The following is a 27,020-nucleotide window of genomic DNA, read 5'->3' as shown; positions in this document are numbered from 1 at the left end:
ACCTTAAATGGTGCTGCGGTACAGATCGGCCATGGTCTAATTGAATGTCAGAACAGGCTCGAGGGGCCGAATGGCCTCCTCCTGATCCTCTGTAACACCTTTGCTTAAAATATTGGATATAACAATCTGACGCCAAGTGCCCATGCGATGATATCCCACAGAACCCGCCACTCTGTTATTATCGCGACTGACAGATCACCTCTTTTGGGTTCTCGGAGTGTTGCTGTTTAGTATTGATCTGGCTGATTGATCCATGCACTTCCATTACATTCCTTCACATTCTCTGCTAGATACCGAGCCAACACATTTTGCTCCAAGTCGGACGTCGATATGTTCTGTCGTGAGGTCTCCATCCTCTGCCGCCTCAATCATCCCTGCGTCATTCAGTTTGTCGGTGCCTGTTTGGATGACCCGAGTCAGTTCGCGATAGTCACGCAGTACATCTCGGGAGGGTCCTTGTTCTCCCTGTTACATGAACAAAAGAGGTACGGTTTATATTTGCTAGTTTTCTACTAGTATTGTTTCCATAGAATCACGGAATCACACAGCACAGAAGGAGGCCATTCGGCCCATCGTGCCTGTGCTGTCTGTTTTTGAAAATGCTTTTCAATTAGTCCCACCCCTCCCCCCCTGCCCTTTCATTGAAATAGATAGAAGTAACAATATGGAAATAGGCCATTCGGCCCATCCAGTCCATGTCGGCATTTACCCTCCACGTGAGTAAACTGCCCTAATCGCATTTGTTTGCCTTGTTTCCGTATCCCTTCAAACCCTTTTCCTTGCTCTACCTGCCTAATTTGATCTTGAATGTTGACAGTTTCCCCATAGCTCTGCAAATTTTTTCCTTTTCAAGTATTTATCCAATTCCCTTTTGAAAGTTATCATTGAATCTGCTTCCACCGCCCTTTCAGGCAGCGCATTCCAGATCAGAACAACTCCCTGCATTAATAAAAAAATCTCCTCATCTCCTCATCTCCTCTCTGGTTCTTTTGCCAATTATCTTAAATCTGTGTCCTCTGGTTACCGACCCTCCTGCCACTGGAAACAGTTTCTCCTTATTTACTCTATCAAAACCCTTCATGATTTTGAACACCTCCATTAAATCTCCCCTTAACCTTCTCTGTTCTAAGTAGAACAATCCCAGCTTCTCCAGTCTCTCCACGTAACTGAAGTCCCTCATCCCTGGTACCATTCTAGTAAATCTCTTCTGCACCCTCTCCAAGGCCTTGACATCCTTCCTAAAGTGTGGTGCCCAGAATTGGGCACAATATTCCCCCTGAGACCTAACCAATGATTTACAAAGGTTTAGCATAACTTCCTTGCTTTTGTCCTCTATGCCTCTACTTATAAAGTCAAGGATCCCATATGCTTTTTGTAAAGCTGTCTCTGGACTTTTCATTTTCAGTGTATATTTTTTGGTCAAATTTGTGAGTTTTTTACTGCTGCTGAAACTCTCATCCATGTTTTTATCACCTCCAGATTCGATTATTCCAATGCTCTCCTGGCCGTCCTCCCCTCTTCCACCCTCCATTTACTTGAACTCATACAAAACTCTGCTGCCCATATCCTAACTCATACCAAGTCCCGTTCACCCATCACCCCTGTGCTCGCTGACCTACATTGGCTCCCAGTCCATCATCACTTCGATTTTAAAATTCTCACCCTTGTAATTAAATCCCTCCATGGCTTTGCCCCTCCCTATCTCTGTAACCTCCTCTAGCCCTGTAACCCTCCGAGGTCTCTGCACTCCTCCAATTCTGGCCTCTTGTGTCTCCTCCAATCCTTTCGCCCCACCATTGGCGGCCGTGCCTTCAGCTTCCCAGGCCCTAAGCTCTGGAATTCCCTCCCTAAACCTCTCCGCCTCTCTACCTCTCTCTCCTTTAAGACGCTCCTTAAAACCTACCTTTTTGATCAAGATCCCTGTCCTAATGTCTCAAAATGTGGCTCGGTGTCAATTATTGTCTGATTATGCTCATGTGAAGCACTTGGGGATGTTTTACTATGTTAAAGGCACTTTATCAATGCAAGTTGTTGCTGTCCTTTACGCCTTCCAGTCTGACTTGATATCTTTCTTCTTGAATCCACAGAATCATTGATCTTCAATCCAAATTAATCATAGCGATTGATGTGGCCAAAGGCATGGAGTATCTTCACAACCTGACTCAACCAATCATACACCGGGACCTCAACAGGTAAGACAGTCTGGGGCCAGAGAGCAAGCCAGTGTTGGCACTGGGATTGTTTAACCCATTGGTTCAAGACAACTTTCAAAAAATAAATCTCACTCAGGCCGTTACTCATTAATGTTGGGCGACATTAATAAACTTGCAGAATGAATGTGTAATTGGCAAATCAATTTCAATATAGATAAGTGTGAGGTGGTGCATTTTGGCAGGAAGAATAAGGAGGCCACAAACTGCTTGGAAAATAAGAGTCTAAATGGGGTAGAGGAGCAGAGGGATCTAAGACTACAGATGCACAAATCACTAAAAGTGGCGACACAGGTTAATAAGGCCATAAAAAAACAAATCAAGCACTGGACTGGGATTCATTTCTAGAGGGATAGAATTCAAAAGCAGAGATGCTATGCTGAACTTGTATAGAACCTTGGTTAGACCACACTTGGAGCTCTGTGCACAGTTCTGGTCTCCATATTATAATAAGGATATAGAGGCATTGGAGAAGGTGCAAAAAAGATTTTCAAAACAGAGAGGTTATACTTATCAGGAAAGATTGAATAGGTTGGGGTGTTTTTCTCTAGAAAAGAGAAGACTGAGCGGTGACCTGATAAGTCTTTAAGATAATGAAAGGGTTTGGTAGGGTAGACATAGAGACGATGTTTCCACTTGTGGGGAGACCAAAACTAGAGGTCATAAATATAAAATAGACACTAATAAATCCAGTAAGGAACTCAGCCAATGGAGTACTTTTGAAGTATAGTCACTGTTGTAATGTAGGAAACGCGGCAATTTACGCACAGCAAGATCCCACAAACAGCAATGAAATAACGACCAAATAATCTGTTTTTGTGATGCTGGTTGAGGGATAAATATTGGCCAGGACACGGGTGAAACTTTTTAAAAAATTCGTTCATGGGATGTGGACGTCACTGGCAAGGCCAGATTTATTGCCCATCCCTAATTGCCCATGAGAAGGTGGTGGTGAGCTGCCTTCTTGAACCGCTGCAGTCCGCGTGGTGACGGTTCTCCCACAATGCTGTTAGGAAGGGAATTCCAAGATTTTGAGTCAGCGACGATGAAGGAACGGCGATATATTTCCAAGTCGGGATGGTGTGTGACTTGGAGGGGAAGATGCAGCTGGTGTTGTTCCCATGTGCCTGCTGCCCTTGTCCTTCTCGGTGGTAGAGGTCGCGGGTTTGGGAGGTGCTGTCGAAGAAGCCTTGGCGAGTTGCTGCAGTGCATCCTGTGGATGGTACACACTGCAGCCACAGTGCGCCGGTGGTGAAGGGAGTGAATGTTTAGGGTGGTGGATGGAGTGCCAATCAAGTGGGCTGCTTTGACCTGGATGGTGTCGAGCTTCTTGGGTGTTGTTGGAACTGCACTCATCCAGGCAAGTGGAGAGTATTCCATCACATTCCTTACTTTTGCCTTGTAGATGGTGGAAAGGCTTTGGGGAGTCAGGAGGTGAGTCACTCGCCGCAGAATACCCAGCCTCTGTCCTGCTCTTGTAGCCACAGTATTTATATGGCTGGTTCAGTTAAGTTTCTGGTCAATGGTGACTCCCAGGATGTTGATAGTGGGGGATTCGGTGATGGTAATGCCATTGAATGTCAAGGGGAGGTGGTTAGACTCTCTCTTGTTGGAGATGGTTATTGCCTGGCACTTGTCTGGCGCGAATGTTACTTGCCACTTATCAGCCCAAGCCTGGATGTTGTCCAGGTCTTGCTGCATGTGTGCACGGACTGCTTCATTATTTGAGGGGTTGCGAATGGAACTGAACACTGTGCAGTCATCAGCGAACATCCCTATTTCTGACCTTATGATGGAGGGAAGGTCATTGATGAACCAGCTGAAGATGGTTGGGCCAAGGACATTGCCCTGAGGAACTCCTGCAGCAGTGTCCTGGGGTTGAGATGATTGGCCTCCAACAACCACTACCATCTGTTGGTATGACTCCAGCCACTACCTTCTGTTGGTATGACTCCAGCCACTGGAGAGTTTTCTCCCTGATTCCCATTGACTTCAATTTTACTAGGGCTCCTTGGTGCCACACTCGGTCAAATGCTGCCTTGATGTCAAGGGCAGTCACTCTCACCTCACCTCTGGAATTCAGCTCTTTTGTCCATGTTTGGACCAAGACTGTATTGAGGTCTGGAGCCGAGTGGTCCTGGCGGAACCCAAACTGAGCATCGGTGAGCAGGTTATTGGTGAGTAAGTGCCGCTTGATAGCACTGTCGACGACACCTTCCATCATGTTGCTGATGATTGAGAGTAGACTGATGGGGCGGTAATTGGCCGGATTGGATTTGTCCTGCTTTTTGTGGACAGGACATACCTGGGCAATTTTCCACATTGTCGAGTAGATGCCAGTGTTGTAGCTGTACTGGAACAGTTTGTCTCGAGGCGTGGCTAGTTCTGGAGCACAAGGCTTCAGCACTGCAGCTGGGATGTTGTTGGGGCCCATAGCCTTTATTGTATTCAGTGCACTCAGCCGTTTCTTGATAACACGTGGAGTGAATCGAATTGACCGAAGACTGGCTTCTGTGATGGTGGGGATATCGGGAGGAGGCCGAGATGGATCATCCACTCGGCACTTCTGGCTGACGATGGTTGCAAACGCTTCAGCCTTATCTTTTGCACTCACGTGCTGGACTCTGCCATCATTGAGGATGGGGATGCTCATGGAGTCTCCTCCTCCCATTAGATGTTTAATTGTCCACCACCATTCACGACTGGATGTGGCAGGACACCCCTGTATTGATTCATTCAAATGCAAATTAGCTATATTTCTTTCAGAAAATAACATTTTGGGATACAGTATGATACTGAGTAATTTGAGATATGACCTAAGTGGAGCAGGTTTGAGAGGAACAGGTGACTTTGGATTAAGTGACATAAAAGGGACCTTGGAGTGCATGTCCACAGATCCCTGAAGGTAGCAGGAGAGGTAGATAAGGTTAAAAAGGCATACGGGATACTTTCCTTTATTAGCCGAGGCATAGAATGTAAGAGCAGGGAGGTTATGCTAGAACTGTATAAAACATAGGTTAGGCCACAACTGTACTGTGTACAGTTCTGGCCACCACATTGAAGGAAAGATGTGATTGCACTAGAGAGGGTGCAGAGGAGATTTACGAGGATGTTCCCAGGGCTGGAGTATTTTAGCTATGAGAAAAGATTGGGTAGGCAGAGGTTGTTTTCTTTGGAAACAGATTGTCTGGTCACTATTGCATTGCTGTTTGTGGGACCTTGCTGTGTGCAAATTGGCTGTCACATTTTCCTTCATTACAACAGTAATGCAATTCAAGAAGTTCTTCATTGGCCGCAAAGTGCTTTGGAACGTCCTGAGGTCGTGAAAGGTGCTATATAAATGCACGTTCTTTCTTTTCTCTTTTTCTTATTAAACCTGTCGAATTCAACGCATGTTTACTTTACGGAAAGTAATGGATTTCTTCTCTCTTCGATCTGACAGCCACAATATCCTGCTCTATGAAGATGGTCACGCAGTGGTCGCTGATTTTGGAGGTTTGAATTTTGTATATAGGAACTTGGCTGATGTACGTACGAAATTGACGGGTCCAACAAGTCTGCCCTACACCATAATGGCCAGAGTATCATGTGTCTTGTCTGATGGATATTATTGAATTGACTGAAGTACAAGGGCCAGGAGATTCCTCCTTGGGCCCATTGCGGAAGCAAGACCTGAAAATGCGCCTAATGTCAAGCCCGTTTTGCCGATGCTAAATTACGTCCAACTATCCTCCCAGTCTCATTAGAAATGGGCGTAAATGATGTGAAAACAATCGGGGCCCAAGGAAAGCGTCAAACCCACGCCATAGAATCATAGAGCAACAGAAGGAGGCCATTCGGCCCTTCATGCCTGTGTTGGCTCTTTGAAAGAGCTATCCAATTAATCCCAGTCCCCCTGCTCTTTCCCCACAGCCCTATAAATGTTTCCTTTTCAAGTATTTCTCCAATTCCCTTTTGAAAGTTATTATTGAATCTGCTTCCACCGCCCTTTCAGGCAGCGCATTCCAGATCAGAACAACTCGCTGTGTAAAAAAAAAAAAAAGTTTCTCCTCATCTCCCCTCTGGTTCTTTTGCCAATCACCTTAAATCTGTGTCCTCTGGTTACCGACCCTCCTGCCAGTGGAAACAGTTTCTCCTTATTTACTCTATCAAAACCTCCTCATAATTTGAAAACCCCTATTAAATCTGCCCTTAACCTTCTCTGCTCTAAGGAGAACCACACCAGCTTCTCCAGTCTCTCCGCATAACTCAAGTCCCTCATCCCTGGTACTATCCTGGTATACTCCTTTCAAGAGTCTTAAAATTTAAGTTTTATCTTATTTAACCTTCATTTGTGTTTAAGAACCTGTAATCGGGGAAGCCTTTCAATTTTAATGTGACTTATACTGATGTCCTAAAAATGCTTTCAAAGGAACAAAGATCTCAGTGAGGAGAAATTTTTGTAAAAAAACACTCAAAAAAAAAAAAAATTGCAGTCAATAGACCGGAAAAATTATCTTGTTTCCTGCTGTGCCTGAAAATCTGGCCGCAATGTTGATAGAGCCCCACCCCAAACAAACAAGCACAATTGGAGAATACTCACATTTGGGGGTGGGAGGTGTGGCCAGTTTTTTGGGTGGAGTTTTGTTTGAACGGAAGGGTTTGATGGACAGGCGCGTAAAAGATGGAGGAGACGTGGGCACGTTGTAGTTACGCACGTGAACTCACTTACGCTGTAAGTTCTGCGATCCTTTAAGCTGCGTTATTGGTTCATATATCCAACATGTACGTCTGTAACAGATAAACACTAATCTCTGTTTACTATTGTTTCGTGAGTCTTAAATTTACAACCTGAATAACGAGCGTGCTGTTGAAAAGCTTCCTCTACTTTCAGAGTCCAGATTTCTTCTGTCAATGGATGAAGACAACATGACAAAGCAACCGGGGGTATGTGACTTCATCTTTGTCTTCAAATCCCTCCATGGCCTCGCCCCTCCCTATCTCTAACCGCCTAACTCTGGGTTCCTCCAACTCCGGACTCTTGGGCGTCCCCCACTTCCTTCACCCCACCTTTGGCAGCCGTGCCTTTAACTCTCTAGGCCCCTAAACTCAGGGTCATTGTACAATCTCGTACTGGTTAGTAAGTTTTCATTGGCCCAACTCACAGCCTTGTTTATGGTTCACCCTAAGCATTCACTCCCTTCACCACCGGCGCACCGTGGCTGCATTGTGTACCATCCACAGGATGCACTGCAGCAACTCGCCAAGGCTTCTTCGACAGCACCTCCCAAACCAGCGACCTCTACCACCTAGAAGGACAAGGGCAGCAGGCACGTGGGAACAACACCACCTGCACGTTCCCCTCCAAGTCACACATCATCCTGACTTGGAAATATATCGCCATTCCTTCATCGTCGCTGGGTCAAAATCCTGGAACTCCCTTCCTAACAGCTCTGTGGGAGAACCGTCACCACACGGACTGCAGCGGTTCAAGAAGGCGGCTCACCACCACCTTCTGAAGGGGCAATTTGGGATGGGCAATAAATGCCGGCCTTGCCAGCGACGCCCACATCCCATGAACGAATTTTTAAAAAATAAGGTCGCCAACCCTCCAGGATAGTCCTGGAGTCTCCAGGAATTAAAGATTAATCTCCAGGACACTGCAACGAGCAACCCGGGAGTAAAATCATAGGGGTATTGAAAAAAAATGCTTTTTAAAAATTTTTCTTTGAACACTTTCATTTATTAGTTATAAAAATATTGGAGATGGAAAAAAGAGCTGTTTGACCAGGCGGGGAGGTTGGAGGCAGACGGTCATGTGATGAAACCTCCAGGACTATGTCCAAGCAGAATTGGCAACCCTCGGTTCACAAGACATTAGGAATTGTCTTTGTCTCGATGGTGAAGGTGTAAACCATTGTAATTGAATGTGTGTCTGCCGTTCAGAACCTGCGCTGGATGGCCCCAGAGGTGTTCACACAATGTACCCGCTACACCATAAAAGCCGATGTCTTCAGCTACGCTCTGTGTCTCTGGGAACTGCTAACAGGCGAAATCCCGTTCGCTCATCTTAAACCAGGTAACTAGAATGGTAAAGAAAGGAAGATTGAAGGGAGGACGGGGAGAGATCGAAGGGAGGACGGGGAGAGATCGAAGGGAGGACGGGGAGAGATCGAAGGGAGGACGGGGAGAGATCGAAGGGAGGACGGGGAGAGATCGAAGGGAGGACGGGGAGAGATCGAAGGGAGGACGGGGAGAGATCGAAGGGAGGACGGGGAGAGATCGAAGGGAGGACGGGGAGAGATCGAAGGGAGGACGGGGAGAGATCGAAGGGAGGACGGGGAGAGATCGAAGGGAGGACGGGGAGAGATCGAAGGGAGGACGGGGAGAGATCGAAGGGAGGACGGGGAGAGATCGAAGGGAGGACGGGGAGAGATCGAAGGGAGGACGGGGAGAGATCGAAGGGAGGACGGGGAGAGATCGAAGGGAGGACGGGGAGAGATCGAAGGGAGGACGGGGAGAGATCGAAGGGAGGACGGGGAGAGATCGAAGGGAGGACGGGGAGAGATCGAAGGGAGGACGGGGAGAGATCGAAGGGAGGACGGGGAGAGATCGAAGGGAGGACGGGGAGAGATCGAAGGGAGGACGGGGAGAGATCGAAGGGAGGACGGGGAGAGATCGAAGGGAGGACGGGGAGAGATCGAAGGGAGGACGGGGAGAGATCGAAGGGAGGACGGGGAGAGATCGAAGGGAGGACGGGGAGAGATCGAAGGGAGGACGGGGAGAGATCGAAGGGAGGACGGGGAGAGATCGAAGGGAGGACGGGGAGAGATCGAAGGGAGGACGGGGAGAGATCGAAGGGAGGACGGGGAGAGATCGAAGGGAGGACGGGGAGAGATCGAAGGGAGGACGGGGAGAGATCGAAGGGAGGACGGGGAGAGATCGAAGGGAGGACGGGGAGAGATCGAAGGGAGGACGGGGAGAGATCGAAGGGAGGACGGGGAGAGATCGAAGGGAGGACGGGGAGAGATCGAAGGGAGGACGGGGAGAGATCGAAGGGAGGACGGGGAGAGATCGAAGGGAGGACGGGGAGAGATCGAAGGGAGGACGGGGAGAGATCGAAGGGAGGACGGGGAGAGATCGAAGGGAGGACGGGGAGAGATCGAAGGGAGGACGGGGAGAGATCGAAGGGAGGACGGGGAGAGATCGAAGGGAGGACGGGGAGAGATCGAAGGGAGGACGGGGAGAGATCGAAGGGAGGACGGGGAGAGATCGAAGGGAGGACGGGGAGAGATCGAAGGGAGGACGGGGAGAGATCGAAGGGAGGACGGGGAGAGATCGAAGGGAGGACGGGGAGAGATCGAAGGGAGGACGGGGAGAGATCGAAGGGAGGACGGGGAGAGATCGAAGGGAGGACGGGGAGAGATCGAAGGGAGGACGGGGAGAGATCGAAGGGAGGACGGGGAGAGATCGAAGGGAGGACGGGGAGAGATCGAAGGGAGGACGGGGAGAGATCGAAGGGAGGACGGGGAGAGATCGAAGGGAGGACGGGGAGAGATCGAAGGGAGGACGGGGAGAGATCGAAGGGAGGACGGGGAGAGATCGAAGGGAGGACGGGGAGAGATCGAAGGGAGGACGGGGAGAGATCGAAGGGAGGACGGGGAGAGATCGAAGGGAGGACGGGGAGAGATCGAAGGGAGGACGGGGAGAGATCGAAGGGAGGACGGGGAGAGATCGAAGGGAGGACGGGGAGAGATCGAAGGGAGGACGGGGAGAGATCGAAGGGAGGACGGGGAGAGATCGAAGGGAGGACGGGGAGAGATCGAAGGGAGGACGGGGAGAGATCGAAGGGAGGACGGGGAGAGATCGAAGGGAGGACGGGGAGAGATCGAAGGGAGGACGGGGAGAGATCGAAGGGAGGACGGGGAGAGATCGAAGGGAGGACGGGGAGAGATCGAAGGGAGGACGGGGAGAGATCGAAGGGAGGACGGGGAGAGATCGAAGGGAGGACGGGGAGAGATCGAAGGGAGGACGGGGAGAGATCGAAGGGAGGACGGGGAGAGATCGAAGGGAGGACGGGGAGAGATCGAAGGGAGGACGGGGAGAGATCGAAGGGAGGACGGGGAGAGATCGAAGGGAGGACGGGGAGAGATCGAAGGGAGGACGGGGAGAGATCGAAGGGAGGACGGGGAGAGATCGAAGGGAGGACGGGGAGAGATCGGAGGGAGGACGGGGAGAGATCGAAGGGAGGACGGGGAGAGATCGAAGGGAGGACGGGGAGAGATCGAAGGGAGGACGGGGAGAGATCGAAGGGAGGACGGGGAGAGATCGAAGGGAGGACGGGGAGAGATCGAAGGGAGGACGGGGAGAGATCGAAGGGAGGACGGGGAGAGATCGAAGGGAGGACGGGGAGAGATCGGAGGGAGGACGGGGAGAGATCGGAGGGAGGACGGGGAGAGATCGGAGGGAGGACGGGGAGAGATCGAAGGGAGGACGGGGAGAGATCGAAGGGAGGACGGGGAGAGATCGAAGGGAGGACGGGGAGAGATCGAAGGGAGGACGGGGAGAGATCGAAGGGAGGACGGGGAGAGATCGGAGGGAGGACGGGGAGAGATCGGAGGGAGGACGGGGAGAGATCGAAGGGAGGACGGGGAGAGATCGAAGGGAGGACGGGGAGAGATCGAAGGGAGGACGGGGAGAGATCGAAGGGAGGACGGGGAGAGATCGAAGGGAGGACGGGGAGAGATCGAAGGGAGGACGGGGAGAGATCGAAGGGAGGACGGGGAGAGATCGAAGGGAGGACGGGGAGAGATCGAAGGGAGGACGGGGAGAGATCGAAGGGAGGGAAGAAAGGTTGAAGGAAAGGAAGATAGGCTTTTTAAGTGTAGTCACTGTTGTAATATAGGAAACGCAGCAGCCAATTTGTGCACAGCAAGATCCCACAAACAGCAATGTGATAATGACCAGATAATCTCATTTAGTGATGTGGGTTGAGGGATAAATATTGGTCGGGATGCCAGGGAGAACTCCCCTGCTCTTCTTCAAACAGTGGCCGTGAGATCTTTTACATCCGCCTGAAAGGGCAGACGGGAAGTCGGTTTAAAGTCTCACCTGAAAGATGGTACCTCACACAGTGCAGCACTCCCTCAGTGCTGACCCCCCGACTGTGCCGCACTCCCTCAGTGCTGACCCCCCGACAGTGCCGCACTCCCTCAGTGCTGACCCCCCGACTGTGCCGCACTCCCTCAGTGCTGACCCCCCGACTGTGCCGCACTCCCTCAGTGCTGACCCTCCGACTGTGCCGCACTCCCTCATTGCTGACCCCCCGACTGTGCCGCACTCCCTCAGTGCTGACCCCCCGACAGTGCCGCACTCCCTCAGTGCTGACCCCCCGACAGTGCAGCACTCCCTCAGTACTGACCCTCCGACAGTGCAGCACTCCCTCAGTACTGACCCCCCGACAGTGCAGCGCTCCCTCAGTACTGACCCTCCGACAGTGCAGCACTCCCTCAGTACTGACCCCCCGACTGTGCCGCACTCCCTCAGTGCTGACCCTCCGACAGTGCAGCACTCCCTCAGTACTGACCCCCCGACTGTGCCGCACTCCCTCAGTGCTGACCCTCCGACAGTGCAGCACTCCCTCAGTGCTGACCCCCCGACTGTGCCGCACTCCCTCAGTGCTGACCCTCCGACAGTGCAGCACTCCCTCAGTGCTGACCCCCCGACTGTGCCGCACTCCCTCAGTGCTGACCCTCCGACTGTGCAGCTCTCCCTCAGTACTGACCCTCCGACTGTGCCGCACTCCCTCAGTGCTGACCCTCCGACTGTGCAGCACTCCCTCAGTACTGACCCTCCGACAGTGCAGCTCTCCCTCAGTACTGACCCTCCGACAGTGCCGCACTCCCTCACTACTGACCCTCCGACAGTGCCGCACTCCCTCAGTGCTGACCCTCAGACAGTGCAGCACTCCCTCAGTACTGACCCTCCGACAGTGCAGCACTCCCTCAGTACTGACCCTCCGACAGTGCCGCACTCCCTCACTACTGACCCTCCGACAGTGCAGCACTCCCTCAGTACTGACCCTCCGACAGTGCCGCACTCCCTCAGTACTGACCCTCCGACAGTGCAGCACTCCCTCAGTACTGACCCTCCGACAGTGCCGCACTCCCTCAGTGCTGACCCTCCGACAGTGCCGCACTCCCTCAGTGCTGACCCTCCGACAGTGCCGCACTCCCTCAGTACTGACCCTCCGACAGTGCAGCACTCACTCAGTACTGACCCTCCGACAGTGCCGCACTCCCTCTGTACTGACCCTCCGACAGTGCCGCACTCCCTCAGTACTGACCCTCCGACAGTGCCGCACTCCCTCTGTACTGACCCTCCGACAGTGCCGCACTCCCTCAGTGCTGACCCTCCGACAGTGCCGCACTCCCTCAGTGCTGACCCTCCGACAGTGCCGCACTCCCTCAGTGCTGACCCTCCGACAGTGCCGCACTCCCTCAGTGCTGACCCTCCGACAGTGCTGCACTCCCTCTGTACTGCACTGGGAGTGTCAGCCTGGATTATGTGCTCAAGTCTGTGGAGTGGGACTTGAACCCACAACCTTCTGACTCAGAGACGAGAGTGCTGCCCACTGCGCCACAACTGACACCTAACCAGACAACGACACACTACTGTTGCTGGGACAGTTCAAACTTCAATATTTCCCGACGGCGGCAGAACTAATGATCATAACTGATTGCTATCTGTGAATTTTAATAAGCATGAAATACACTAACAGCAATAGAGGGGTATGGTCGGGTAGTGGTTATGTTCCATGGACTCGTAATCCAGAGGCCTGGGCTAATAATCCAGTAGATCATGAGTTCAAATCCCACCAGGGCAGATTGAGAATTTCAATTCAGTTTAAAAAAATAAATCAGGAAATAAAAATCTGGTCTCAGCAAAAGTGTCCATGAAGCTGTCGGATTGACGTAAAAATCCCAACTGATTCATTAATGTCCTTGAGGGAAGGAAACCTGCCATCCTTACCCGGTCCGGGCCTATATGTGACTCCAGTCCCACACCAACGTGGTTGACTCTTAACCTCCCTCTGAAGTGGCCGAGCGAGACACTCAGTTTGTATCAAACCCGCTCCCAGTGGTTCAAGAAGGCCCAGCACCACCTTCTCAGGGCAACTAGGGATGGGCAATAAATGCCGGCCTTGCCAGCGACGCCCACATCCCCAGAATGAATTAAAAAATATGCAAATACTGCAGTTATGTTCATACAGTGCTTCTCATTTCCTTAGGATGCCCCAAAGTACTTCACAGCTGATGAATTACCTTTGTAGTCACAACAGACAGCACTGAGGTGGATGAGCAGGTCATCTGTTTTAGTGCTGTTGGTGTGAGGGATAAATGTTGGCCACAGTATTGGGAGAACTCCCCTGCTCTTCACATTCTGCCATCTGGGATCTTTTACGTCCACCTGAGAGGGCAGACGTTTAACGTCTCATTTGAAAGCCGGCATCTACCGACGGTGCAGCGTTCCCTCAGTACTGCACTGGGAGTGTCGGCCTAGATTCTGTGTTCAAGTCTCTGGAGTGGGACTTGAGCCCACGTCCTCCTAACTCAGAGGCGAGAGTGCTGCCCACTGAGCCGAGGCTGACTAGCAGCTAGGTGTGCGAATGAGATGAAATGGTTAGGTAGGAACGGCATCTGCTTGAATAATTTGAATATATCCGTCTTTCAGATGAGACATTAAACCGAGGCCCCATCTGCCCTCTCTGGTGGATGTAAAAGATCCCATGGCACTATTTCAAATAAGAGCAGGGGAGTTCTCCCCGGTGTCCTGGCCAATATTTAGCCCTCAACCAACATGACCAATACAGGTTATCTGGCCATCGTCACGTTGCTGTCAATAGGATCTTGCTGTGCGCAAATCCCTACATTACAACAGTGACTACTCTTCAAAAGTACTTCATTGGCTGTAAAGCGTTTGGGCCGTCCTGAGGTCATGAACTTTTGTTCTTTCTTTTGTATTAAATTGCCTAATTATACATTTCTTAGAACGTTAGCTCAGCGTTTTAATTCATCCACATATCCCTGTGGTTTGTTCAGCTGCTGCTGCTGCAGATATGGCGTATCACCATGTCCGACCTCCAATCGGGTACTCCATCCCCAAACCCATCTCATCTCTACTAATGAGGGGATGGAATGCATGTCCCCAGGTGAGTGATCCAAACAAGAGGTCAATCTGTCTATTGGTACAGTCTGTTGCTTAGTACGATGATTATAGAATCATACAGCATGGAAGGAGGCCATTCGGCCCTTCATGCTTGTGCCAGCTCTTTGAAACAGCTATCCAATTAGTCCCACTATCCTACTCATTCTCCATGGACCTGCAATTTTTTCCCCTTCAAGTATTTATCCAATTCCTTTTTGAAAGTTTTAGGCAGTGCATTCCAGATCATAACAACTCGCTGCGTAAACAGTTTTTCCTCATCTCCCCTCTGGTTCTTTTGCTGATCACCTTAAATCTGTGCCCTCTGGTTTACCGACCCTCCTGCCAGTGGAAACAGTTTCTCCTTATTTGCTCTATCAAAACTCTTCATGATTTTGAACACCTCTATTAAATCTCAATTTATCCTTCTCTGCTCTAAGGAGAACAATCCCAGCTTCTCCAGTCTCTCCACATAACTGAAGCCCCTCATCCCTGGTACCATTCCAGTAAATCTCCTCTGCACCCTCTCTAAGGCCTTGACATCCTTCCTAAAGTGCGGTGCCCAGAATTGGACACAATACTCCAGTTGAGGCCTAACCAGAGTTTTATAAATGTTTGACATAACTTCCTTGCTTTTGTACTCTATGCCTCTATTTATAAAGCCCAGGATCCTGTATGCTTTTTTTTAACAGCCTTCTCAACTTGTCCTGCTACCTTCAAAGACTTGATAACGTAAACCCCAGGCCTCTCTGTTCCTGCATTCCTTTTAAAATTGTACCATTTAGTTTATTTTGCCTCTCCTCATTCTTCCTACCAAAATGAATCACTTCACACTTCTCTGCATTAAATTTCATCTGCCATGTGTCTGCCCATTTCACCAGTTTGTCTGTGTCCTCCTGAAATCTGGACTATCCTCCTCACTGTTTACTACATTTCTGAGTTTTGTGTCACTGAATGGCCTCTTCCTGTTCCTATGTACGGATCAGCCATGGTCTAATTGAATGGCAGAACAGGCTGGAGGGGCTGAATGGCCGCTTCCTGTTCCTATGTTTTTAAAGAAAAACGACCAATTCTGATCCTCGACAGGGATTCTGTAAAATCATAAGCAAGTTGACTTTGTAATTTAACAAACTTTATTAAAATAAACTGGGCATGGAGAGGGTATTCATTTTAAAAAGGGCAAAGGAAACTTACAAAAATACACACGTGATGCTCTCAGTGTAAAGTCATCAAAAAAATGGAAATTCTCCTTTTTCTGAAAATGATTTAAAAAAAATAAAGTTTGGCGCTTTGCTGTAATTGTTTCTTTATGAAGCTTTTCATACCCTTGAAGCTGGGATTTAATGAAGTGACAATGAGCAGATGCAGCTTTATACGATATTCTGCGTAAAAACCTCAAAGATATGTTGGGCCAAATCCTGCTGGAAAGATAACGGCGTGCTAACGACGGACGCCGTTATTAATGCGCAAATCGGCCGGCGAGTTCAGGGGATGAAGAGACACGCCGTGAGTTGTGAATCTCCAGAACCTGCGGGTCGATTTACGCCGCTCCGCCGTTTGCTTCGGACAGACAGCATCGCGCCCTCAGCCTCCCCGTTATTTTTAAGAGCTTGCTGGATTTGCCGATTGAACTCGCCGCAGAAAGCTAGGGCTGGAACTTAACAGCGTAAGTACCTTTTTAACAATGTGGATTATTGCTAATGCAATGCTAATCAGTCCCTCTGGCCCAGAAAGGGAGCAAATTAAAAATCTTCAGTCTCATTCCTGCAGGTGGTAAATTGTTGTTGGAGATTTTTTAAAATGTCAAATTTTAAATGTTTCTTTTCCTTTCTGTCTCTTTTTTCTCGCTCTCTTAATCATTTCTTCCCCTCTCTTTATTTCTCTTTCTGCACCTGATTTGACTCTAATTCACCCTACTTCCTTCTCCGTCCTTCCTCTGTTTCTTTCTCAATCCTTAAATCTCATGGGTTAAGGTGATACTCTGTTTGTCCCGCCAGTCACCTAAGGTCCCAAGATGCCCCGTTATCAGCTCGCACTTCCGGCAAGTTACGGCGCAAAATATATTTCGAGCTGAAGGGTGCAGGAAAAAGTCTCACTAATTGGGCACGTCCTGAGAGGTCCCACTCCAGCGAGATCAGGCCCTTTGTTTTTGTGCGGTGTGTAATTTTCAGTCGGGGATCTGAGGACCATCATGGGGTCCACAAAGGGAGATAACAGTGTCCAAAAGATCATCAGACTTCTTTCTGAGGCCGGGCATGTACCAGGGGTACAGTGTCTCAATCAACCCGTAATCTATATGTTTCTTCCAAATTTGTTGATTTGCTAGCATGCTGGTTCTGTTGCTACACATTAATAAAAACAAAAGTGTTCTGCCAATTTGCGCACAGCCAGGTCCCACAAACAGCATTGAGATATATGAGCAGTTAATCTGGTTTTTTTAGCGATGTTGGTTGTGGAATAAATATTCGCCAGGACACCAGGGAGAACTCCCCTGCTCGTCTTCAAAATAGTGTGTGGGATCTATTACGTCCACCTGAGAGAGAGCAGGCGGGGCCTCGGTTTAACGTCTCATCCGAAAAACAGGCACTTCTGACAGCACAGTGCGCCCTCTGCACTGCCCCTCCGACAGTGCAGCACTCCCTCAGTACTGCACTGGGGAGTGTCGGCCTGGATATTTGTGCTCAAGTCTCTGGAGTGGGACTTGAACCCACAAACCTTCTGAGTCAGATGGCGAGAGTGGCTGACTGGGCATTGATACCATGCTGCCTGTATAAAACACTGAATATATGTGCAATGAAACACATTTGGAGAGCTGTCCCAGTGGCCTTGCAACATAACTGGGATAGCCAGGTTTGGGCGGGTCGTGTGTACAGAGCCAGACCTTGTTGTCCTTTTACTGTGTGTTTCCTTTCTTGATCAACCTCTTTGTGTTTTTTTTTGAATATATCCGGCCAATTATCTAATCTTCCGATTGTCGGCGTTCTTGGACTCGCTGCTTGGTTGCTCGGGAATGACCAATCTGATCTTCCTTCTCTGATTGCTCTCATCCCCCACCCTGTCCCACATGCCCAGGCTGTGTATGGGCAGCAGCGAGCAGTCAGCTGGTCGAGGCTCCCCCGTCACCATCCCCTCACCGGGCTTCTGGTAGGTGAGGATAATTATGTTCGAGTCGGGCTCCTCACTGGCGCCGGGTCTCCGCGGGGGTGTGCAGCAAGAGGGGGAATTGGCGCGACGACCATTCCGGTTCGGACGCTCGGACGTGACGCTCTCGCCATCGACCTGGCCTTGGTTTCCGGGCGCGGTTCCCGCGGAGGAAGCCGGGAGCAGTGAGAGCCGCTGCTCTGTGGACCGCGGCCGGTGACTTATTTCATCCGCTGGCTTGGCCGCTCCCTCCTCCCTCCTCCCGTGCGTCCCGTTCGCACCGCGTGGCGCAGCCTCATCTGAGAACGCACCAACGGGTTGAGAGGCGTGTCCTGGACCTGTTTCCCGATCGTTGTCAGACGCTGAGGCCTCTGCAGCTGCTGATGTTGATGGTGGACCTTTGCCCTCAGTATGTCTCACCTTACTGTTTGCCTCACTCTCTTTCATTTCCGCTTTGCTAATTGAACCTCGGTCCTCGCTCTGCTCTTTGATTGTTTGCCCTTCGTCATCTCTCCGTCCACCGGGAGCTGGCTGCCTGTCCCCTTCTCTCTGACGTTCTTGGTTTGGTTTGTCACATCCCGCGGGTATGTCCCCCGCCTCTTGTTCATCGGGTGGCATCACGCCAGAGGCTTGCCCCAAACGCGGATGGCCTGGGACCTTCACCGCTTTGCTGTCACCACTTGCTGTGACCCCCTCTGGTTGGGAGGGGTCGACGGCGGAAGGCTTCAGCTCTACCACCTTCTCTTTGGCTTCGTGGTCATCTGCCGAGGTCCTCGGTACGGGAGGACATTGGAGAGGAGCATCTGTAGGAGACGCTAGCGGCGGTGCAGCCTTGTGTGTTGCAACCATGAGAGCGGCTGTATGGCTGGGCATTTTGTTTCGTGTTGCATTAGGTCCCACTGACGGGGCAGATTCCGCTGGTGCGGTGGTACTAATACTGAGAGGGCTTTTAACGGATGGGGGCAATTCACGGCTTTCAGTGGCTATCACCGGCGTTGGGGACATTGGTGACCAGACTCCAGAAGCTGTTTCTAGAATTGTACATAAACCTCCATTGCCTCCTCTGACTCCATCGCTCTTGTCAGGAATGGATTGGCGGAACGGCTCGTTTTGGGATGACTCTGATGGGCGTTTCTTGGGTCTCTTCAGTCTTTGAGCTTGTTGTCGGCCCCCAGTTGTTGCAATGCTTTGACTGACGGGAGGTTTTCTGGTGGGCTTCCCCTTTTTATGGGTCTCTTTCCATCCTTTCTTCTTTGTGGTGGCCTCTTCTTTCTTCCTTAATGGCCCCTTGACACTTGTAACTTCATCTGGGTGGACCTTTGCATGTCTGGTGGGGTGCAAGATAAATTTCACCATTAATATGTTGACTGACGTTCCGTGTTGCGTGGTCTTCCTGGTTCTGCTTTGCACCGAGGCCTCCTTCGTGTCCAATCTCCTTCTTCTGCTCCCATCGCTTCTCTTCCTAGAGGTACACGGTTTGACCAAGGGCGTTCCCTCTGCCCCGAACCTTCCCCCGCTCTCCAGAGACTCCAAGCTGGCACGAGCCTCCCTTCCTTCTCCTCGTGTTTGCAACCCTGCCTCAGTAGAACGCGTTAATTCCGCGTTGGGCTCGCCAGCCAAGTCTGGTAAATCGAACCTGACAGACTTTGGTTTCCCAGCTCCGTCTCCTCCCCGAGCCTTTGTGAGAATTTCGATTTGGTCGATGAAGCGACTGCCCCTGTCCCTCACGTTTGACCCCTGCTCCTCCAATCTAAATCGCTCGTGCTTGGCCCCGTCCGCAAAGGCCAACATATCACCGCGCGGCCCTGCGTTCACTTTACGTTTAGCATTTCTTTCACCTTCCAGCTTTGTTCTGATCATCCTGTTCCTTTGTGTTGGAACTCTGTTGCCATGGCAAACAAGTTGGCGATGGTTGCCATGGTCACCGGTGAGGCTGTCTCCTGGCAGCCGCTCAATGCTCCGAGTTCTGCCTGGTGGGAAAGGTCGACGGACGGCATCGTAAAACGGTTCTGTCACTAAAGCGAGTGTGTCGAGCTTCGATCGTTTGTTGGTGAGGGGTGAAGCCCGGAAGTGCCTACTTTGTGATTTAAGTTGTGCGATGGCCTGTCCTCGTCTGACATCCTTTGCTTCTGCTACCCATTTAAAATACCCCTTCCCCGGATTATATATTCCCATGGGCTCTTTCGACAGGCAGTAAAGGTTGCCAGAATGTTCATTTGTAGCTCGCGAACCTTCTGCGGAACCTGTTAAAATGAGAGATGGAATAGTGTTAATATTACCCGAGTGTGCAGACGTTTCAACAATCCTGCCCTGCTGTTTCATTTCTTGTTTAAATTGGGCCTGTATCTCATCGATGACATCTAACAACAACAACTTACGTTTATATAGCACCTTTAACGTAGTAAAACATCCCGAGGCGCTTCACAGGAGCGTAATCCTGAGCGTAAATAAAGATGTTTTACTATGTTAAAGGTGCTATAAAAATGCAAGACAAAAACTTTGACACCGAACCACGTAAGGAGATATTAGGACAGGAGACCAAACGCTTGTTCAAAGAGGTGGGTTTTAAGGAGCATCTTAAAGGAGGAGAGAGAGGTGGAGAGGCGGAGAGGTTTGGGGGGGAATTCCAGAGCTTAGGACCTAGACAGCTGAAGGCACGGCCGCCAATGGTGGGGCGAAGGAAATCGGGGATGCGCAAGAGGCCAGAATTGGAGGAGCGCAAATCCCCCTCCCTCTGGGACTCGAGCTAGCTCCACTGCTGGCCATCGCTCTCACCCCCACTCCCCATCCTGATGTCCCCCCCCCCCCCTGCCCACCACCGCATCAGGCCGCTCACTTCCCGATGACGCCACTTTCACCCGGTCCTCTGGCTGGTGGGTCTCGGCAGGTGGTGGATCGCGTTTGTCACCGGGTTCCTGTGTCAAAGTCGGGCGTGGACCAATTTCCTGGCCCTTGTCGAAATATACCTTCAAAGTCTAGATCATTTTTGGTGTTACTAGTTTAATTACTTCAAATGGTGAGCAGCTCAGAACTGTGGAGGAGCCGAGAGATTTAGGGGACCAAGAACAGAAATCACTAAACGCCAGTGGACAGGTACAAAAAATAATTAAAAAGACAAATGAAATGTTCGCCTGTACCTCAAGAGGGCTGGAATACAAAGGGGAGGAAGTGATGTTCCAGCTGTACAGAGCTCTGGTCAGACCACATCTGGAGACTGGGTTCAGTTCTGGGCACCGCACCTCAGGAAGGATATATTGGCCCTGGAGGGGGTGCAGCACAGATTCACCAGAATGATACCGGGGATTAAAGGGTTAAATTATGAGGCCATGTTACATAAACTAAGCTTGTATTCCCTTGTATATAGAAGATTAAGGGGTGATCTAAATGAGGTGTTTAAGATGATTTAAGGAGTTGACAAGTTAGATAGAGAGAAACTATTTCCTCTGGTGGGGGGAGTCCAGAACAAGGGGGCAGAACCTTAAAATTAGAGCTCGGCCGTTCAGGGGTGATGTCAGGAAGCATTTCTTCACACAAAGGGGAGTGGAAATCTGGAACACTCTCTCCCCCAAAAGGCTGTTGAGACTGGGGGGTCAATTGGAAATTTCAAAACTGAGATTGATAGATTTTTGTTAGGTAAGGGTGTTAAAGGGCACAGAACCAAGGCGGAGAGATGGAGTTGAGATGCAGACCAGCCATGATCCAATTGAACGGCAGAACAGGCTCAAGGGACTGAATATTCCTATGTTTAACGCAAATGACCAAATCGAAGCTGATATTCTGTATTTTTGAAAATATTTTATAGATTGAATTATAAAAACCCTCTTTCCATTGTGCGACGTCTCACCCTCAGCGGATGCTTTCACTTGCTGAGGTAACTTCCCCTTCGTGCCCCAGCTCATCCCACCTTCGTCCTCTCTCGTTTCTGTTGTCCCAGCAGAGAATTTACCCGCCAGCCTCCTGGTCTCATCGTCGGCGGGCGTTCTGAAAGTGTGCACCAACCTGCAGCGGTCGCACGCAAAGTAATCGTTCTCCGCGGCCTCGTCCTTCGCTTGACTTAAGAGGCCCGCGGATCGTGCGTCAAGCCTTTGCTTGTTGCTTGCCCCAGACTTCGGACTAACAGCGCCCTGCGGGGAGAGCGTGGGACGATTCACAGAGCTCGCTGCGGACGTGGCCTCTACCTCACTGTGGTGAGTAAAGTGACAGCGAGGGACCCTCTCAGGAATGCTGTCTCTTTCGCGATTGGGACCAGCCCCGGACAGTTGACAGTTTTTCTCTCTCTGCTCCATTCGCTGAGGGCGTTTGTTGTGAAGAAGAGTTACGACAGCCACAGTGAGCCCCACTGCCCCTGCAATAGGTCGCAATATTAGATTACAAGGATCTTATACAGAATATAACATTCAAAGAGACCGGATGTACGGCGCAGAGCGGCAGGAAAAGTAAATAATTCTGGGCCAACTAGAACTGGATCAGTTTAAAGGAACATCGTAAAGGAGGAGAGGGAGAGGCGGAGAGGTTTAGGGAGGGAATTCCAGAGCTTAGGGCCTAGACTGTCGAAGGCACGGCCACCAATGTCGGGGCGAAGGCAGTGGAGGCAAGAGGCCAGAGTTGGAGGAACGCAGAGATCTCGGAGGGTTGTAGGGCTGGAGGAGGTTACAGAGATAGGGAGGGGCGAGGCCATGGAGGGATTTGAACACGAGAATGAGAATTTTAAAATTGAGGTGTTGATGGACTGGGAGCCAATGTAGGTCAGCGAGCACAGGGGTGATGGGTCATTCCTGGGATGAGAGGGTTGTCCTATGAGGAGAGGTTGAGTAGAATGGGCCTATACTCTCTGGAGTTTAGAAGAATGAGAGGTGATCCCATTGAAATATATAAGATTCTGAGAGAGCTTGACAGGGGAGATGCTGAGAGTCTGTTTCCTATGGCTGGAGAGTCTAGAACTAGGGGGCATAGTCTCGGGATCAGGGGTCGGACATTTAGGACTGAGATGAGGAGAAATTTCTTCACTCTTTGGAATTCTCTACTCCAGAGGGCTCTGAATGCTCAGTCGTTGAGTATATTCAAGACTGAGATCAACAGATTTTTGAACTCAAGGGAAATGGGGATTGGGCAGGAAAGTGGAGTTGAGGTTGAAGATCAGCCATGATCTTATTGAATGGCGGAGAAGCCTTGAGGGGCTGTATGGCCTACTCCTGCTCCTATTTCTTATGTTCTTAACACAAGAGACTGTTAGCAAAAACGAAACCACATGGAATTGAAGGCAACTTATTGACATGGGTAGGGAATTGGTTCGGAGGCAGGAGACAGAGAGTGGGGATAATAGGTATGGACTCAAATTAGCAGGATGTGACTAGTGATGTCAACAAGTTTGATGACGACACTAAGTTAGGTGACACCATAAATAGTGTAGATGGGAGGAGAAAGTTGCAAAGGGACATTGATCGATACAGTGAGTGGGCAAAACTGGGGCAGATGGAGTTCAATGTGGGGAAATGTGAGGTCGTTCACTTTGGACCTAAGAAAGATCGATCAGAGTATTTTCTAAATGGTGAGAAGCCGGGAACTGTGGAGGAGCAGAGAGATTTAGGGGTCCAAGTACAGAAATCACTAAACGCCAGTGGACAGGTACAAAAAATAATTAAAAAGGCTAATGGAATCTTGGCCTTTATCTCAAAGGGACTGGAATACAAAGGGGAGGAAGTGATGTTCCAGCTGTGCAGAGCTCTGGTCAGACCACATCTGGAGACTGGGTTCAGTTCTGGGCACCGCACCTCAGGAAGGATATATATTAATGAAGGAGGGGGAGCAGCACAGATTCACCAGATTAATATCGGGGCTAAAAGGGTTAAATTATGAGGACAGGTTGCATAGACTAGTATTTCCTTGGGTATAGACGATTAAGGGGTGATCTAACTGAGGTGTTAAAGATGATTAAAGGAGTTGATCGGGTAGACGGAGAGAAACTATTTCCTCTGGTGGGGGGAGTCCAGAACAAGGGGGCAAAACCTTAAAATTAGATCTCGGCCGTTCAAGGGTGATGTCAGGAAGCATTTCTTTACACTTCCAATGGAAATCTGGAACTCTCTCTTCCCTCAAAAAGCTGTTGAGGCTGGAGGTCAATTGAAAATTTCAAAACTGAGATTGATGGATTTTTGTCAGGCAAGGATATTAATGGTTATGGAACCAGGGCGGGTAAATGGGTTTGAGATACAGATCAGCCATGATCTAATTGAATGGTGGAAAAGGCTCGAGGGGCTGAATGGCCTCCTCCTGTTGCTATGAGTGGGACTTGATGCGAGTTAGGATACAGGCAGCAGAGTTTCCGATGAGCTCAAAGCCTGTGGAAGGTGGGAGGCCGGCCAGGAGAGCATTGGAATAGTAGAGTCTGGATGTAACAAAGGGGTTTCAGCAGCAGATGGGCTGAGGCAGGGGCGGAGATGGACGACGTCTCTGAGATGGAAGTAGGCGGTTTTGCTGACGGGTAGGATATGGGGTTGGAAGCTCAGTTCAGATAGAAGGCCAAGTTGCAAACAGTCTGGTTCAGCCTCAGACAGTGGCCAGGGAGAGGGTTCGAATTGGTGGATCGGGAACGGAGTTTGAGGCGAGGACCGAAGACAACGACTTCGGTCTTCCCAATTTTTAATTGGAGGAAATTGCGGCTTATCCAGGACTGGGTATTTGACAAGCGATGTGACAAATCAGAGAGAGTGGAGGGGATGAGAGAGGTGGGGGTGAGGTAGAGCTGGGTGTTGTCAACGTACTTGTGGAACCTGAGGTTGTGTTTACGGATGATGTCGCCGAGGGGCAGCATGTAGATGAGAAATAGGGAGGGGGCCAAGGATAGATCCTTGGGGGACTCCGGAGGTAATGGTGCGGGAGCGGAAAGAGAAGCCAATTGTTATTCTCTGGCTATGACTGGATAGATAAGAATGGAACCAGGCGAGCGCAGTCCCACCCAGCTGAACAACGGAGGAGAGGCGATGGAGGAGGATGGTGTGGTCAACCGTGTCAAAGGCTGCAGACAGGTCGAGAAGGATGAGGAGGGATAACGCACTACAGTCACAGTCACATAGGACTTTGTGACTTTGATTAGGGCCTTTTCAGTTCTGTGGCAGAGGTGAAAACCTGATTGGAATTCAAACATGGAGTTGCAGGAAAGACGGGCAGGATTTGGGAGGCGACAACACGTTCAAGGGCTTTGGAGAGGAAAGGGGGGTTGGAGATGGGACGGTAGTTTGCAAGGACAGAGGGGTCAAGGGTGGGTTTTTTGAGGGGGGTGGGTGTGGTGACAGTAGATTTGAAGGGGAGAGGGACAGCACCTGAGGAGAGGGAACTGTTGACAATATCAGCTAACATGGGGGCCAGGAAGAGAAGTTGGGTGGTCAGCAGTTTGGTGGGAACAGGGTCGAGGGAGCAGGAGGTGGGTCTCACGGTCAAGATGAGCTCGGAGAGATGAGAGGTGATAGGAGAGAAACTAGAGAAAGATGTGAGTTTAGGGCTCGGGCAGGGGGGAACTTTAGGGGAAGTTTGGCTTGGTGGGCTAGGGAAAGGGAGGGAAGTGGCAGAGGAGGCTGAACGGCTGGTCTCAATCTTGGTCACAAAGAAGTCCATGAGATCCTCGTACTTGTTGTTGGAGGCGAGGGTGGAGGAGGCAGGGATGAGGGGTTTAAGAAGATGGTTTGTAGTGAAGCCGGCGGTTATCTTTGCATTCCAGGATGATCCTGGAATAGTGAGCAGTTTTGGCAGAGGACAGCCGGACCCGATAGTGCTTTATGTGGTCCAGCCAGCTCTGGCGATGAATGGCTAAACCAGTTGTCCGCCGTAAACATTCAAATCTGCGCCCCTTGGACTTTAGGGAGTGGAGATGAGGGCCATACCAGGGAGAATGACCAGGGTGGGAGAGAACAAGGGTTATACCGGGGACAAGGGCATCAAAGGTGAAGTTGAGGAAATGATTGAGCAGATCGGTAGCTGCAGAAATATTGTGACGAATTGAGGGCCAAAGACAGTTGGGAAGCTTTGAAAGTGCCGTTGTAAGTGACTTGGTGGAGAATTTTTTTCAGGGGCAGACAGAGAAGGAGGTGGGATTGGAAGTTTCAATTTAATTTCAGTTCTTTTAATTAAAGAAAGAAAGACTTGCATTTATAAACACCTTTCACGACCTCAGAATGTCCCAAAGCGCTTTACAGTCAATGAAGTACTTTTGAAGTGTAGTTGTTGTTGTAATGGAGAAAACACAGCAGCCAATTTGTGCACAGCAAGATCCCACAAACAGCAATGTGATAATGACCAGATAATCTTTTTTTGTGGTGTTGGTTGAGGGGTAAATGTTAGCCAGGACAACGGTGAGAACTCCCCTGCTCTTCTTCAAAATAGTGACAGTGGGATCTTTTATGTCCACCTGAGAGGGCAGACAGGGCCTTGGTTTAACATCTCATCCAAAAGACAGCACCTCCAACAGTGCAGCACTCCGAGTGTCAGCCTGGATTTTGTGCTCAAGTCTCTGGAGTAGGACTTGAACCTATGACCTTCTGACTCAGAGGCAAGAGTGCTGTCCACTGAGCCAGAGCTGACACTGTTATTATGCTGATCTGCTGTTACCTCCACAATTCCTTGGCTTCCTCACTCCTGGGCCGATGGTCCCTGTGGGCCATTCCCCACTCGAGCAATTGCCAGTTGTCCACCCAGAGCTGTTGCAGCCTGCACATCCCCCACATTCACGCTCCCTTCACAGAGCCTGGGCCTATCGCCACCCATGCACCCTCGCTCCATCGAATGCCCGCCACCTATCTGCCTACCATCTTCACCAGGAAATGGGAAATTTTGTTTTAAAGGACTTAGAGTGTTACGATCCAGTTTCTCATTGGACGTTTATCTGTCCTCTTGTCCTTCCTGGTGCACATCATGTTGCCAACTCTGATTGGACATATTCTTGGAGGTGTCATCACATGACCTCCCGCCTCCTCTCCAGTTGTCACTTTGGCTCAAATTTTATATTTGTAGAACAATCATGTATAAGTGTGATGCAAAATTTACATATGGAAAAGTGTGACAGCTGAGATGTGATAAATTGTGTGCTGGATCCATCTTTCGGATGAGACGTCAAAGCGAGACCCCGTCTGCCCTCTCAGGTGGACATAAAAAATCCCACGGCCACTATTGTAAAGAAGAGCAGGGGAGTTCTCCCCAGTGTCCTGGGTCAATAGTGATCCCTCAACCAAAGTCACTAAAAAGCAGATGATCTGTTCATTATCACGTCACTGTTTGTGGGATCTTGCTGTGCGCAAATTGGCTGCTGCGTTTTCTCCATTACAACAGTGACTACACTTCAAAAAGTACTTCATTGGCTTGTAAAGTGCTTTGGGACGTCCTGAGGTTGCAATATAAATCCAAGTCTTTCTTTAGATATTTCTTTGTAGAGAGATATAGATTATGGAGTGAACAGTGAAGAGGATACTAATAGACTTTAAGAGTACATAGACAAGC

At 50.1% G+C, this 27,020-nt stretch overlaps 1 protein-coding gene across 2 annotated transcripts in view; it reads left to right on the top strand.

Annotated features, from left to right (window-relative positions):
- Positions 1-27,020, top strand: part of tnni3k (TNNI3 interacting kinase) — a 77,379-nt gene that overhangs the window by 29,390 nt on the left and 20,969 nt on the right. For both annotated transcript variants that reach the window (XM_067989779.1, XM_067989780.1), the window contains exons 16-21: positions 291-485; positions 2,088-2,192; positions 5,653-5,705; positions 7,084-7,136; positions 8,136-8,268; positions 14,291-14,400. In XM_067989779.1, coding sequence (XP_067845880.1) covers positions 291-485; positions 2,088-2,192; positions 5,653-5,705; positions 7,084-7,136; positions 8,136-8,268; positions 14,291-14,400 — 649 coding nt within the window. The remainder of the gene's footprint in view (positions 1-290; positions 486-2,087; positions 2,193-5,652; positions 5,706-7,083; positions 7,137-8,135; positions 8,269-14,290; positions 14,401-27,020) is intronic.

Source organism: Heptranchias perlo, chromosome 9, assembly GCF_035084215.1.
Source record: "Heptranchias perlo isolate sHepPer1 chromosome 9, sHepPer1.hap1, whole genome shotgun sequence".
NCBI classification, from domain to species: Eukaryota; Metazoa; Chordata; class Chondrichthyes; order Hexanchiformes; family Hexanchidae; genus Heptranchias; species Heptranchias perlo.
This window is presented reverse-complemented; position numbering and strand designations above follow the sequence as displayed.